This window comes from Pseudorca crassidens, chromosome 5 (assembly GCF_039906515.1).
Source record: "Pseudorca crassidens isolate mPseCra1 chromosome 5, mPseCra1.hap1, whole genome shotgun sequence".
Lineage (NCBI taxonomy): Eukaryota > Metazoa > Chordata > Mammalia > Artiodactyla > Delphinidae > Pseudorca > Pseudorca crassidens.
The window spans coordinates 20,913,755-20,931,226 of NC_090300.1; the positions used below are offsets into that span (position 1 = coordinate 20,913,755).

General features: G+C 36.1%; 1 protein-coding gene across 1 annotated transcript; it reads left to right on the forward strand.

Annotated features, from left to right (window-relative positions):
• The first annotated feature begins 13,900 nt into the window (after positions 1 to 13,900).
• Positions 13,901 to 16,125, forward strand: LOC137224375 (52 kDa repressor of the inhibitor of the protein kinase-like). Its single transcript, XM_067737197.1, is given in 3 exon segments — positions 13,901 to 14,861; positions 14,863 to 16,073; positions 16,076 to 16,125. Coding segments are annotated over 3 exon segments (1,743 nt in total). The 5' UTR covers positions 13,901 to 14,379.
• The last annotated feature ends 1,347 nt before the right edge of the window (positions 16,126 to 17,472 follow it).

Consider the following 17,472-nt stretch of genomic DNA (forward strand, 5'->3'; position numbering starts at 1 on the left):
AGTTGTGGGTTTCTTTGTGCCAGGCCACAATAAAATAGCATGCAATGAAATTCTCCAAGTGATCATATTTTCTGATAATGACTGTTTAGGAGTTCCATGGCCTTTGCCAAAGCTGGACCTTGTGCCTTGGATGTTCTTAGTCTTAATCTTCATGGTTTCAAATCCTACTCATGGTTTCAAACTCTCCAACTGCTCTGGCTTGCATGTCATGGAATCTACACCAGCCCTCACTCTAATATGTCCATTTAGTTTATGGGGTCTTTAGTTTATGTCCATTTAGTTAAATGGGGTCCATTTAACGTTATCTCACTATCAGCTTCTTAGTGACCCAGTTCAATTCTTGAAAGGAAGAGAAAAACTGGCATAAATTGGGGGTCTATTGTCCAGTTCTGATCTAGACAGCTGTGGCCTGAGGGATGAATACAACACAAGGTACCCTAAAAGTTGTGAATATATGCCTTCTAAGATGCTAATGTGAGAGAGGATACAAATGCATGAGAAATGCCTAGGCAATTGTGGTTAGGCATAAGGGCATGCACAGAAACCATGCGCCCCTCCACACACACACAGTCACACACGCACAGACCCCATAATTTCTCTGTTTTGAATTAATTTAGTCTGGGCCTCCTTATATGAGAAACCTTTTTTGTTCATCATTTTGCGTTTTGTTTATCCTTCAGACTATTGAGAGTGCAAATAAAATTTTTTAAAATACATAGGCCCATCTTGTCCAATGCATCCAAAAATAAGTAAACAAACATAATAAGAAGTATCTCACCCAGAGACTACCAGGCACCTAGTAAATGGGCATTCAATGGCATGCCCACTCTCATAAAAACATTTGTTTTGTCTATTGATTCATGATACTGTTTTTAAAAACCGACTATACCAAGCTCATTGTCACTCATGGCTCAGCTAATTCAAACAGAATGGCACTAAAAAGAAAACTGGAAGAAAGTACAAGTACTGAGTAAAACCTCACTGAACCATGGATGTAACCCCATGATTTGCATGTTCAGTTCTCTAGTTTGGTGCTTATAATACCTCCCAAGTGTACATGGAAACAGTAAATAGAGTTTTTTACTTAGTTACATAATGGAACCTTAGAAACCCAACTCAGAGTTCCTTAAAAAAAACAACCTCTGTGACATTACACTCATGGACTGTCTCCTATAGCTCAGCCAGCAGGACAAACTCAATCTGGGCATGTTTCTCAGGATTCTGAGTTCCAGTACAAGCCTTCCAAATAGTGTTAATGATGAGTCAGTTGAAAATGTAGTGTGCTACAGACCCCATAGAAGCCACTTAAATTTAACAGCAAGAAAGCACTGAAACCAGAGAGCAGACTAGAGGCAAACTGTAGTTGACCCCGTTGAAGGTAGCCTGCAGTACTTATAGTCTCTTCTGGTCTGCCAAATTAATTCCTTCAACCTATTCCTCAATCTTTTTTTCTTTTTCTGAGATGAAATCTATCCAGAGTTTCTACTTGTTGTTAATATTATCAATTTTTTCATCAAAGTTTGTACAAATAGACTTTCCCTTTCTTTTCCACTTCAAATTTTCTTTTAAAAAAATCAGCGTCCCCCTAAGAAGCATTTTAATATTCTTTTTTACTTACAGTTTTTAACTTTGAGTTGTCTTTTCTTTTAATATCTCCCTATATCATCCCTTTCTGACATTTAATAGCTGAAACACTCAACATTTCAAAAGTACTCCTTTACCAATATTATATATACTTGCTATTCTTTTCCTGTCTTTCATCTTTCCTAAATGATCCTTGACTTTCTTTTTCTTTCCAAATATTTGTTCGAAATATGTCTTTGTCCTATTGTAGTCAAAAAAAATTGTTTTAATTTTTCCCTGATGATTTTCCATATCTACATATGTACAAACGTTTGTGAAATGGTCCAAAAATCTAAAGCCCTAAGCATCATAATAATCAAAAGAAAAAGCCCCAGACATAATTTGTTGTGCATAAAAGGTGGTAACAGCCTCTGGCTCCCTCACAGGAAGCTATCGTAACATTAATTAGGATCATTTTTACATTCTAATTGTTATACTTTGGGTTAATTAATAAAATATTGACAGAGTGTTTAAACTTCTGTCAAAATGACTAATGGACCCAAAGCAGTTAAGGGCTACTGATCCAAAACAAAATTTCAAATTTCTCCAAGTATATCTCTGAGAAATATCTGTCAATATAAACACATTTCTCTGTAATTCTTTTTTTTTATTGGAGTATAGTTGCTTTACAATGTTGTGTTAGTTTCTGCTGTTCAGCAAAGTGAATCAGTTATACGTATATGTATATCCACTGTTTTTTAGATTTCCTTCGCATTTAGGTCACCACAGGTCACTGAGTAGAGTCTCTGTAATTCTTTTTACCTGAATATATAGTAAATATTGCAATACTCAAACCTTAAGTTAAAGTTTATTTCACAATAGTTGTGCTTTCAAAGAACTACATTTTAGACCACATAGACTATTCTGCAGTAAAGATAATAGTGTATATTCACTGAGTCCTTTTTAATTTATTTTTTTATTGAAATAGTTGACTTACAATGTTGTGTTAGTTTCAGGTGTACAGAAAAATGATTCATATATATATATAGACATAGGTATATATATATAGATATCGATATATATAGATATAGATCCCTGTGCTTTATGGTAGGTCCTTGTTCTTTATCAAGAGTCTTTAATATGTGCACAGCACTGTTCTTAAGTGTTTACACAGTTGAGGGAGATGGTCTTTCATGAGTATCTCATGCCCCTATACGCCTTGCTAGGTATGCCAGTAACGCAAGGCCTTAATAGCCCATTACCCAAGCCATTTCTCAGGGTTGTATTTGCAGCAAGTAACACTGAGGAATGAGATAATGTCTCCCATTAGGACCAAGAGCAGGCCCACTTACTAGCTGCTATGAAACAGGTGGATTTCCCAAGCTTAATGTTCCCTGGCTACAACATAAACCCACCGTGTGCATAACGTCTACCTGGATCCTCTACATGCAGACCTGATACTCATGCTGCTTGCTGACCATCAGTAGTGAAGTCCTTTGTCTCTGACCCAGGAGTTTGATATATTTTGCCAACATCCATGAAAAAAATAACAGTGTAATTTATTAGCTTTTAAGTAGGGTAAAATAAAATTCCAGCCCCTTATATAATCAAATCCCAGCCCCTTATATATGTGTGTGTGTGTGTGTGTGTGTGTGTGTGTGTGTGTGTGTAATTTCAAAATATTTTACAAGGTAAACATTACTCTAGCCCCCTTTTTATAGATAGGGAAACTAAGACAGACATAAGAAGTTCAATCATTTACTCAAAGTCACACAGCTGGTAAGGGTTAGAGCTAGGATTTGAACCTCGGCCATTTGCCTCCAGGGTTCATGATTTTAACCTCTGTGCTTTGTTACCACTTTAGGAGACATATTATTTCATTTATCTTTTATATTTTAAAAGACCTTTAATTCCTTTTTTTAGCAGTACAAACTATACTAAAATTTTTATCTTAAAGCAATATTCCCGATGTAATGAAACAGAATGATATATTTGTACAGCCAAAAGAGGTTTTTTTTCCTGCCAAAATATTCCCAGGATTTTTGTATCTTTCAACAAACAGTAAATAAAAAGAATAATGCAAAGCAATATTCTTCCCCTCTCCAGACCTTCATGGCCAGTCTCACACATTTTCCCAGGCCAAGCTCAAGGGCCATTTCCCCAACAAATCTTCGCTAAATAGCTTCATATGATCTCTCCTGCCTGTTTAGCATTTTCTTTCTAGCTGGAACTCAGCACCTTAGCCCATGCATTCTCCTTAGCTGGTGTCGGTCACCTCCGCTTCTAGACAGTCAGTTCCCTAAAGGCAATTTCTACTTATGTTTCACCTTTTCTCCTTCACAACTTTGAGCATGATGCCTTGCAACTGTTAATAAGTACTAGTTAAGAAACCATCTTTAGTATTTGATAAAAAATAATAAAGTGCAATGTGAAATTTTTAATTTTTTTTTTTTACAAAGAATATTTGGAGCATACCGAGATTTTTAAAATCTCTGCTGTGATTGCCTGACAGCAGAATTAAGGTATTCCCACTATAAATTATAGGAAAATTTACTGAATTTATATTTCCTGATGCATTATTCTAAAATACATGCTTCAGTTGAATGTTCTGACATTTTGCGGGTGAGAAATGTGTATTTTCATCATGTTTTCCCACTTAACAGCACATGATAGCCATCACAAGGGAGATTTTTATCACATCACATCTCTCCTGCCATTAAAGTCCACACCTGGCCTCCTCCTCTCCAGTCTCCTCCTCCAATCCATTCCACCGCCAGATGGATCTTCTTAATATCCTACTTTCTCTACACTGTGATTCTACTCAAAAACCTTTAGTGACTCTCCATTGACCATAATATCAATCAGAACTCCTTGAGAGCCTGGCACCCAAGTCCAAATTTAACACAGTATACCTAATGACACTTTTTGCCTGCTTCTTTTCTACATGAAAACATTACTTCAGTCAAATTGACCCACTCCCTAGCTAACACATGTCCCTTGCATTTCTCTGCTTCTTTTTCCATCCATGGGATGGAATACACGTCCTTTTCTGTACATCTAAATCTTACACATTCTTCAAGGGCAACATCTAAGGCATGCTTTTCTTAACACCCTGGTCAGGAATATTGCCTCTATTCTCACCTTTCTCCCCATGGTGTCATGCTAAATTTACTTTATTCCACGTTATCCTTTTTACCTGAGGGGTGATTATGATGTATATTGAAATGTTTGCACTCTACTAAATGTCATCTTTCAAAGATTTCCCTCAGGAACTCTTCTAATAATGCTCACATTGTTTGAAATACTGCAGCAGCTCTTTCCTGGTAACAGCAGCCCCAGCTACACTAGAGAATTAGCCTCTTTATTTTATAGTCTCTTCTGGTTTTTATAAAAGAAAAAAAGTGGCCCAACCTGATCATCGATCCTCCTTCACAAAATCAGCTAGCTGCCAATGATTTTTTTTTTTGTGTGTGTGGTTCGCGGGCCTCTCACTGTTGTGGCCTCTCCCGTTGCGGAGCACAGGCTCCGGACGCGCAGGCTCAGCGGCCATGGCTCACGGGCCCAGCCGCTCCGCGGCATGTGGGATCTTCCCGGACCGGGGCACGAACCCATGTCCCCTGCATCGGCAGGCGGACTCTCAACCACTGTGCCACCAGGGAAGCCCTGCCAATGATTTTTTATTGTCTCTTTAAAAAAAAAAAAAAAAAAAGTGTGTTCTTTCAAAGGGAAAAATTTGACCACCATTGAGGACATCCTAAAAAATGCACCATGGGTTCTAAAAGCATATACTCCTTGCCATGAATAAAAAAGAAAATCCTTCCCTTAGATTAATTGATAAAGTAAAACTAGGGTCAGGTCTATCTCCATTTACTTTAGTAACCAGAAGTTCCAGTCACCCTGCAGAATCCTTTAGAGTTCATTTGCATCACTTTTGGCAATGACTTAGGTGGTGGTTTTCCCATTAAAAAAACTTTTTTCCAACTGGCATGGCATGAAAAGGTGAAATATTTTGTCGCATTTCAGACTGTGCAATAATAAGAGAGCATATTCCACTGCCTGAAATTGCAGACAAGTGTGCTTGCAAATCCTTCCTCTGTGGCCAAAAGAGCAATGGAGATTTTTTTTTTTACTATGGAAGAATTGACTATGAATTTCCTCAGTATTTCTGCCACTTCTAAAGGCTACACAAGTGTTCTGTGGTCAGCTGGGTTAAATATGTTAATGTTATACGTCTGTGTATATGTGGATGTAAGACCACTGTCAAGTACGTCTTCAGACAGAAAATTAGTGATAGTACATCTGCATTAAATAAAACCTAACTTCATTGCCTTTTTCAGAAGGTCTGTGGGAGGATAATATGCTTCTACCACCATTTCCATTTGGTTTCATTTGTGGAAACCGAGCGTCTTCCAGCTTTTAGATGATCTCTAACTTTACAGAAGCCAGAAGTACAGTAAGCTAAGAAGACTTTTAGCAAGAGCTCACTGAATTTTCCATGAAGTTTTACTGAATAAAATCTAGCAAAAATTCTTCTTTGGTTACTTCTGATTTTCCAAAGAAGGCATACTAATTTTACCCATCATTTCTTTTTTTTAAATCAATTTATTTAAGTAACCATAGAAAGAACTTTAATGAAAGATTTTATGATTCCTACATCTTATATTCCCAATATTATTGATATAAAGAAATTATAACAAAGGTTTAGAAAAAATAGTTTAAAAATCATTAAAGAAATGCAAATTTTTGCATTTGTTTTATTTTGATGTAGTTTTCTTCATAGCATGCTGTCACTCTTTACCCTCTTACCATACTTTGTTATTTCTTCATTACACTTACCTAATTTTATATTATACATTCTTTTGTTTTATCTGCTTATAGTTATCTGTCTCTCTTCTCACTAGGATATAAGCCCTATGAGGGCAGGGAGTTTTTCTTCCTCATCATGATATTTCTAGCACCAAGAGCAGTATATGTAGGTCCTCACTAAATATTTACTAAATGCATAGATGATTTATTTAATTTACAGTAAGTTCTAATTGACATAAATTTGTACGTCATATCAGAAACTGGGCTATAGTCTTGTAATAGGGGCTTATAACTGGGTGTCTCTGAATTTATACAGCAAGATTTTTGTATATGCATCTCATGATTTTCATAAGATTCTCTCAATCGATCATAAACCCCCAAGGGACAGAGGGTTGTTGCTATAGGGGGAAAAAAATGAGGAGAAAGTATCAGCTATGCCAGGAAATATCTGGAACTGAGACAGTGGGGAGAACTAGACACAGGGGCTACAGGACGTAGGAAGGGGCACCCTTGCACCCCATTCTGAATTTTCTCCAGTGACATTTTTCTGGAGATTCAGGACCAGAACAGAAAACACCATCATGATGGAGACACATAGAAGTGAATTATAAAATCATTATATATGCTCAGAGGAGTTCCCTTTATTTATCTGTCTCTGACACATGCATCTAACTGAAACGCTGACAGTAGCTGATACATCATGATCTGGAGCCCCAAATCCTCAACTTTTAGAATCTCAAAAATTAGTTTACATTAACTATTTATTTCATACCACACTATAATTCATTTAGTGTTTTCTGGGAATTTTGACCTTATGTCTTTAAAGGTTGAAATTTTTGGGGCCAATATGCTACTGGAGGAGATTTGGCAAACGTTAACAAGAAAACGAATTCATAAAGTATCAATTTGAAAACAAATCTGTAATCCTATATAAGCAATAAAAACTGGAAAAAGAAATCTGATTCAATGCCCAGAAAGCAAAGTACCATTCAAACGCTGCAGGTAGTAAAAGTTAGCTATTCTTTTTAAGCAAATTAAAGCATCACCTTAGTCCAAATCAAACCAGAAATTACACATTCTCAACGAGAATCCAAACTTACATATTAGTTCACAAGGCAAGATGATGTTAATCCAGTGCAATCACAAAAACAGTATGGCTTTCAGCACTAACTGTAAATTACCTCAGTGCACACTGAACCCTTGCTGCGGGAAGAGTAGGGCCTGATTTATTCAAGTGTTGTCTCATTTCCTTTGCCAATAGTTTCACTGGGTTTACTCCTTTTTGTTTATTTGTTTTTTCTTTTTCCCTTATGATGTCATTTCACTGGATATTTGGGCTGGTAACAGAAGCCCCTTAAGTCAGCTTTAAAGAACAAGGGCATCTTTTTTTTCACCTTTTGTTTACTTAATAAGTAGGACAGCCTTCATGCTTGGTTGATTAAGCACTTCAACAGTGTTATCAAGGACCCCAGGTATTTTGCACCTTTCCACAAGGAAATCATCAGTGTTAGCTTAGCAAGATATCCAGGGTAGTTACAAATGCTGTATGCAAACATGACAATTTTAAGAGGAGATAAGAATACTCTGAAGAGAAACTTCTCCCAGATTACTGACAGAAGGCTTATCCTCATGTTTCACTGGCCCTGATTACGTCATATTTCTGATCTAATTACATGCTCCATCTTCTCCTGGTTATGATAGTTGTTTTCCCTTTCCTTATTGTCAGTTTTTGTTTCCTCAGGTTAGCTTTGATATCTTAGTGCTAATTAGTAAAATGAGAGCACTTAGCCTTGAAACTGCAGACCCTTAGACCTTTCTAATGTTTGTGAAGAAATACCAGAAAGGTTTAAAAAGAAAGATGTATCCTCTCTCACTGCAGTTATTATTTTGCATCATAATGTCCATGTTAAATTTAATTCTAATAAAGAAACTTTTTACAATAGATGAACTTCAGCAATGGTTATATATTATAAAAAGTAACCTTTAACCTCTAAAGTGTTTGTAATTCTGATTGGCTTATTTCATAACTTGTTGTCCAGGGAATGGTATTAAATTGACATCACCGTATTCTAAAATGTATAAAAGTTCATGAGTCTGTTAGGCCACAAGAGGTTAATTGACACTTTCTTCTTCTCCCAAATGCATGGAGGTAAAAAGAAATAAAAGGTACTAGTTTTTCGATATCTGATTTAAGAGAGAGAGAGAAAAACTATTTCCAAACAAACCAAAACTGAGTTTGTCAACAACAAAACCGAAATAAAGTAAATACTAAAGAGAATTCTTCAGGCAGAAGAAAAATCATCCTAGAAGGAATAAGGAAATGCAGAAGGAATGGAGACCAATGGAAAGATAAATAAAAATGAGGGCAAATATAAATAAATATTGACCATACAAAAAATAGCAATGAGGGAATTCCCTTGTAGTCCAGTGGTTAGGACTCCACGCTTTCACTGCCAAGGGCCAGGATTCCATCCCTGGTTGGGGAACTAAGATCCCACAAGCTGCGTGACACAGCCTAAAAAAATAATTAATTAATTAATTAAAAAAAAAAGTTCCTCCATATCTTTAAAAAAAATAGCAATGATATTTTATGATCCTTATTGCTGTTTCCATAACCAGTGAATTTTTACCTTACAGTGCAATTTAGTAAACATTCCTTATTTTGCTTTGTGCATTCTACCTTAAAAAAAACAAAAGGGCTTCCCTGGTGACGCAGAGGTTGAGAGTCCGCTTGCCAATGCAGGGGACACGGGTTCGTGCCCCAGTCCGGGAATATCCCACATGCCGCGGAGCAGCTGGGCCCGTGCGCCATGGCCGCTGAGCCTGCGTGTCCGGAGCCTGTGCTCCGCAACGGGAGAGGCCACAACCGTGAGAGGCCTGCGTACCGCAAAAAAAAAAAAAAAAAAAAAAAAAATGTATGCAACAATAACAAGTGTGAGAATGAGTAAAAAGGATTTTAACATTGTAGTATTGCTTGGGAAGTAGGAAAAGCACCAATTTATATCAAACAGAGTAGTCCCATTGAAATATAATGCAAGCCACTTACATAATTTAAAATTTTCTAGTAGTCACATTAGAAAAAGTAAAATGAAATTGTTAACATCAATTTTGATGTATTTTATCTCACCAAAATTATGAAAATTTCAACATATCATCAATTTTTAAAATATTAATGAGATATTTTACATTCTTTTTTGTACTAAATCTTCAATATTCAGTATTGTATACTTACAGCAAATCTCAACTCAAACCACACTATAAGTGCTCAGTAGCCACATGCAGTGGCTACTATGTTGGACAAAACAATATTAGACCTGAATGAGTCAAGGAACTCTCTTGCAATCTTTACAGGAATCACTAAAAGTACTAAAAGTAGAAGAATATATAGCCCTCAGGTGTGAAAATGGAAAAAAGTGGAATATTAAGTAAAATTAGTAAACAATACTGATGGTGCCCTGCGCAGATCCCCTCTAGCTGGCCAGCGTACCTGCACTCCAGCTGTTCTGAGTGTTTGCTGCTAATGGCTCACAGCTTCCCTTATCTGAAGAATTGTCCTTAACCAAAAGGGAACCAGCTTCCCCTGGAGGTTATGCTCCTGACCCCAAGAGGAAGTCAAAGGCAATGACTGACTGACACAGGGCAAAAAGGCCTGGCATCTTGGCAAAGATTGGACCAAAGGAACATAAAACAAGTGAGACAAATAAAACAACTATTAATAATATAGTGGATATAAACCCAAATGTATCAGCAACTAAATTAAAATATAAACGGTCTGAATATTCTAGTTAAAAGGTAAAGATTGTCAAATGATTAAAATATTTTTAAGAAAACCTAATTATATGCTTCTTATGAGAAAGAAACACATCTTATATATAAAAGGACTCAGAAAGATATACTGTACAAACACATACCAAGAGAAAACTGATTTTGCTATACTAACGTCACATAAGATCTACTTTAAGGCAAGAAACATTCCTAGAAATGAAAGAAATCTTTAGTAATAATAAAAGGGTCCATCCACTAGAAAGATATAAAAATTCTTTTTTATAGACCTACTAATACAGCTTCACGATACGTAAAGTAAAACTGACAGGTTTAAAATGAGGAATACACAAATCCACAATCAGAGAGGCAGAATTTCACACATCTTTTGGATAATTGAGAAAACAAACATCCAGAAAATTAGTAAGGCTATAGATAATCTGAACAGCACCATTAGCAAAGTAGAAACATTGTTTTGTTAAAATGCACCAAAAAATGACAGCATACACAGTTTTGGCTAGTATATATGGAACATTTACAAAAATAGACCAATATCTGTGGCCAAAAAGCCAAACTCAACAAATTTAAAAGGACTCCAACAATTTAAATGTATTATTTGATCTTAGTGGAATAAAGGTAGAAATCAATAACTAAAAGATAAAAAAAATCCTCAAACATCTAGAAATTAAGCAACATGCTTCTACATAATGAGTTGAAGATGAGATTATAATGTATAGTAAAATACTTGAACTGAATAATAACTGAAATATAATATTTTGAGACATGTAATTTAGCTATCACTGTGCTTAGAGGGAAATCTATAACTTAAATTCATATCTTAGGAAAGCAAAAAGCCTGAATATCAATTGTTTAGGTATTCATCTCAAGAAATAAGAAAAGATACGAAATTAAACTCAAGAAAGAGTAAAGAAGAAAAAATAAAGATAACAGTAAAATTAGTAGTAATAAAAATAATAAACAATAAAAGGACAAAGATAAATAAGAAACATACATGCAAGAGAAAAATCAATAAGTTGAAAAGTTGATTACTTGGAAAGACCTATGAATTGATATTGGTCTCCTAGTAAGACTAAACAATGAAAAGCAGAGAAGTCACAAATAACATATATCAAGAATGAAACAGGGAACATCACTATAGGTCTCAATAGATGTAAAAATTTTTTGATAAAATGTAAGACCACAGCAGGAAAAAATAACCCTCTATGCAAACTGGGAATAAAATATTTACTGAAAAATGCAAACCAATAAAAGAAGGGAATTACCTTAAACTGACAAAGAATATTTATTTTAAAAAAACTATCACAAAAATGATACTTAAGTGTGAAATATTGAAAACTTACCCCTAACTTTGGGAATGGATGAGCAAAGATTGCCCACTATCAGCATTTGTATTTGACATTGCACTTCAAATCCTATCCAGGATGGTAAGAATAGATTATTGATTGATTGATAGCATCAATAGTTGAATGGATGAATAAATGGTGAAATATTCATACAATGGAATACTATGCTGCAATGAAAAATAAACTGTTTCTACACAGAAGAGTATGAATCAATCTCATAAACAAGGTGATGGACTAAAGAAGCCAGGCACAGAAAGGTATATACTGTATGATTCCATTTATAGAAAGGTCAAAAATTTGTAAAAATAAGTTGGTGGTAATAGAAATAAGGATAATAGTTAATTTGGTGGCAATAATCACTAAGATGGAGAAAAGTGGGACTTCTGGGACACTTGATTAGCGCTCTATTTCTTGATCTGAGTATTGATTACATGGGTTTACACTTATAATTTGTGATTCTTCTCTCTCTCTCTCTCTTTTTCTGATATTTTCAATAAAAGATTTATTTAGAAACAAAAATGTATAATACCTATTAGGTGTCCTTGGGTCTTTCCTGAGACTCATGAAAATATCTGTTTGTTACAGAAGGCAGATTAAATTTTGTGAGACAATCTACTAAATTATTATTTGTTCTACTTACCTTTTAGAAATATATTTTAGAAAGAACATTTGATGTTTATTAAAATAAATAATGGCTATATTGTACAAATACAGTCACCATTTAATAACAACTGAAATGTAGAGAATAGAGAAACTGTAAACTTGGTCACAAATGACTTTAGATAACCTTTTAAGTTTTCATTATTACTTTTCACACTAGGAGTCTGGTCTTCAAAATGTGCTGGAAAGGATTTTTTCTAGTAGTGAGAAGGAAAGATGTAAAGTTTAGATCCATTACCTGGTAGAGGCAACAGAAATCTTTGGAGTGTGAATGAGGTGAGCTAAGTCGTTCGCCTAATGAGAACCCCAGCACTGTTTCAGTAATCTCATTATATCTTTTTTATTTTATGCAGCTCCCTCTATAGTGTGTGTGTGTGTACATATATACATATGTGTATATGTGATGTATAATATTATATAAATTATAGGTGTACAATAATTCACAATTTTTAAAGGTTATATACCAAAAAGCACAATGAACAACAGTCCTCCAGACACTGTTTAGTTGTGACAGTGGGCACTCTATTTCTCTAAAAGAAATAGTTTTTAAAACATCTTCTCTCTATTTTTCTATTTTGATGGAGATCATTGTAGGTTACAAGAAGTCTGTGGAGGCTTGTGGGATGAGTAGAAAGTGTGAGAAGTGCTGACTTCTGTTGAAGCAGTTGGGGTCTTAAGATGAATGGGGTTTCTGACCTACCACATTACATCACTCCTGGCTGTATCAAATTTATATTTACTAAGCACCACAGAATTTTTGCGGCAGACTTCTTTTGCCCACAGCCTAACACAGAAACATATGAAAACGGAGTTAAATGTTTGCTTTAACCTCAAAGCATAATAGTCCATTTATACACACAGAAAAAAGATGGGTGAACATGCATATAAAAATATGAACTTTTTTTACAAATCAGTTTCTACCCAAAACAAGAAAAATTATATAATAAAATAGTTTTTTCTGCTGTAATAAAAGACTTTTCCTCTCCTCTCTCTAGTCTTCTCTCTCTCCTCCAATTTCCCTCCCTCTTTCACTCTCTCTCTTTCTCCCTCCCTGTCTCTCACGCACACACACAACACACACAAAATCTGATTTTACAAAAAGCAGAACCGCAATTTAGATGCCATGGGAATACAGTAGACAAATGATATCATAAATTTAGAGAATGCTGTTGGAAAAATGTCTGGTATAAACAAATGGGGGAAGCTGCAATGTATCAAACTGGGCAATTCAGCTCTTTCTTCTCTAAAGCACAAAGGATATCAGAGTGGGAAAAGCAGTAAATCCTCCTTGAAAATTGAACCACAATGAAAATCATACATAAATGTTCACACAATAAGTTCCCTTTTAGACAAAAATTTTAGATAGAATTTAAACTGAATTTTAGAGATAATCTGTTTTTAATGTTAAAACCTTTGGAGTTTTTTTGTTGGATGATTGGTGGGTAGTTGAATAAGAGATATGATAAATAGCAGTCTCGAGTCACAGCAAACCTTGACAGGCTTACTCAATAATCAAATATTAAAATGATTTCGGCCCGCCCCTCCCCCCGGCGCGCCAGCCCTCACGAGCCGGGGGGGGGGGGGGGGGGCGGGCCCAGCTCCCCTCCCCAGCCCAAGGGGTTGGCTGGCTGACCTAAGCAGGCGGGGAGGGGAGGGCTGTGCCGGCCGGCGGGCAGACGGCGGTGCCGAACCTCTGCGCGGATCCCCAGCTGCACGCGGAAGAGCACGCAGTCGGACCTGGCCTTTTTCAGGTTCCCGCGTGATCCAGCCAGATGCCAGAAGTGGAGAAGTGCAGGAGAGCAGACTTAGAAGATAAAATACCTGATCAACTAAATAAACATTATCGATTGTGTGCCATACACTTTGAGACTTCTTTGATCTGTGGAACTAGCCCTTAAAGGACAGTTCTTCTAGATAATGCAATACCAACAATATTTGATCTTACCAGCCATTTGAATAATCCACACAGGAGACACAGAAAACGAATAAAAGCATTGAGTGAAGATGAAATCAGGACACTGAAACAGAAAAAAAAAAAAACCTGATGAAACTTCTGAACAGGAACCAAAACATAAGGAAATAAACAACAGCAATGCTCAGAACCCCAGTGCAGAAGAAGGGGGTGAAGAGAAGGATGAAGACATTTTACCTTTAACCCTTGAAGAGAAGGAAAACAAAGAATACTTAAAATCTTTATTTGAAATTTTGATTCTTATGGGAAAACATGTCTTCATGTCTGGATGGACGTGAAGCTGATGAAATCCCAGAAGGTCTCTTTACTCCTGATAACTTTCAAGCACTGCTGGAGTGCCGGATCAATTCTGGTGAAGAGGTTCTGAGAAAGCGCTTTGAGACAACAGCAGCTAACACACTGTTCTGTTTGAAAACACAGCAGAAACGGATGCTAGAGATCAGGGAGGGCTGCATTCATGAAGAAACCCTCAGGGAAGTGAGAGGCTCTCACTTCTTTTCCATCATCACTGACGATGTGGTGGACATAGCAAGGGAAGAGCACCTGCCTGTGTTGGTGAGGTTTGTTAATGAAGCTCACAACCTGAGAGAGGAATTTGTGGGCTTCCTGCCTTATGCAGCTGATGCAGAAAATTTGGCTGTGAAATTTCACACTACGATAACTGAGAAGTGGGGATTAAACATGGAGTACTGTCGTGGCCAGGCTTACATTGTGTCCAGTGGATTTGCTTCCAAAGATAGTTGTTGCTTCTAGACTTTTAGAGAAATACCCCCAAGCTATCTACACACTGTGCTCTTCCTGTACCTTAAATATGTGGTTGGTAAAATCAGTGCCTGTTATGGGAGTATCTGTCACACTAGGAACAATTGGGGAAGTTTGTTCTTTCTTCCATCCATCACCACAATTGCTTTTAGAACTTGACAATGTAATTTCTGTCCTCTTTCAGAACAATGCAGAAAGGGACAGAGAACTGAAGGAAATTTGCCATTCTCAGTGGACAGGCAAGCATGATGCTTTTGAAATCTTAGTGGACCTCGTACAAGCACTGGTTTTATGTTTAGATGGTATAAAGAGTGACACAAATGTTAAATGGAATAACTGTATAGCTGGCCGAGCATTTGTCCTCTGTAGTGCGGTAACAGATTTTGATTTCATCATTACCATTGTTGTTCTTAAAAATGTTCTATCTTTCACAAGAGCCTTTGGGAAAAATCTTCAGGGGCAAACCTCTGATGTCTTCTTTGCAGCCAGTAGTTTGACTGTAGTGCTGCATTCACTAAATGAAGTGATGGAAAATATCGAAGTTTATCATGAGTTTTGGTTTGAGGAAGCCACAAATTTGGCAACTAAACTTGATATTCAGAAGAAACTCCCAGGGAAATTTCGCAGAGCTCAGCACAGTAACCTGGAATCTCAGCTAACCTCTGAGAGTTACTATAAAGAAACTCTAAGTGTTCCAACAGTGGAACACATTATTCAGAAACTGAAAGAAATATTCTCAGAACAGCACCTCAAAGCTCTTAAATGCTTATCTCTAGTATCCTCTGTCATGGGACAGCTCAGATTCAATACATCAGAGGAGCATCATGCTGACATGTACAGAAGTGGTTTACATAATCCTGACACGCTGTCTGCTGAGCTGCATTGTTGGAGAATCAAGTGGAAACACAAAGGGAAAGATATAGAACTTCCATCCACTATTTATGAAGCCCTTCATCTGCCAGACATCAAGTTTTTTCCTAATGTTTATGCATTGCTGAAGGTCCTATGCATTCTTCCTGTGATGAAGGTTGAGAATGAATGCTATGAAAATGGGTGAAAACGTTGCAAAGCATACCCGAGGAACACTTTGACAGACCAAAGTTCAAGTAACTTGGCTTTGCTTAACATAAATTTTGATATAAAACACGATTTGGATTTAGTGGTGGATACATACATCAAACTCTATACAAGTCAGAGCTTCCTACAGATAATTCAGAAACCATTGAAAATACCTAAGAGACTTTTAAGATAGCCTTTCTCTTACATTTGATATTTGAAAAAATCTGTAAGAAATTTGAAAATATCTTACAGAAAACTTGCAAGGTGTACATAGGCCACTTAGTCACTGAATATCTTGACCTATAGGCCTCCCATTGAGTATGTTAGTCATTGATAATCTGCCTGTTTAAATGGCCTGTTTGAAGTCCCATGCTTTGGAGACCTAACTGTTCTTCCAGAAGATAGCATTGAAAGTACCATGTTACATTCTGTGTGATCTCTGCTAATGGCACTTTGGAATTGTATTAGTTAAGTCACTTTAGACATAAGTTATATCACGGTGGATCTAATTGTCAGGTATTGAGTTATCAGTTCTTTGAAGAAATAAATTTTGAGGAGGTATGGGAGGAAGGAATACATTTTATAAAACATTACAGTGAAGCTCATGACTGACCTTTGCATAGTAGAAGTTTTAAGTATGCTGTTAAAAATCTGTAAGGGACAGTTAAGAAAATTATCAGACTGTAATAGAAACATGTGAGCTCGCCAAACAAGGATTTCAGTGTAGATTTTGTCTTTATCAAATGAGGTTAAAGGAGCAAGTTATAGTCAAAGTTTGAATGGAAGAGCCTGCCATTGTTGTTCCACATGTGGTTGTTGCTGTTTACATTCCTTTACTGAGCCTACATCTTCATAAGCTTTTTGACAGGTATATGTTGAACACTTCTATCTTATGGTCAAGACAGGATCAGAGGCCATGGATACTGACAACTGATTTCTCTGTTTTCTTCTGTCTTTTTCCATGACTGTATCTACTGCCTCATCTTGATTTACAAGCAAAACCTAGAAAACCTGCAAATATAAGTGTTTTGTGGTTTATCTAGGAATAATACATAAAATATTGCTGTTATTTTTGGTGAAGAAAATCAATTTTTTATAGCTTATTTCAACCTAAATAAAATGTGAATTTTGTTTAAATAAAATGATTTCAATAAACATTTATACATTGTATACACATAACACATTACTTCTTCTTTAGTCAATTATCTTTTAGTATTATCAAAATAAGAAAAGTGAATTGTATATCTACTGTCATTTTTACCATTTCCAACACTTTTTTTTTCTTGTATAGATCCAAGTTTCTGTCTAATAACATTCCTTCTACCTAAAATACTCTTTTAACATTTCTTATAGTGAAAGTTTGCTGATAATGAATTCTTTTTTTTCCTTGTCCATAAATTCTTTATTTCTCTTTCATTTTTCAGTGATAGATTAACTGGGCCCTGATTTCTGAGGTGACCATTTTTTTCTCTTTCAGTGCTATAAAGGTGCCCCTCTATCATCTTCAGACTTAGATAGCTTCTA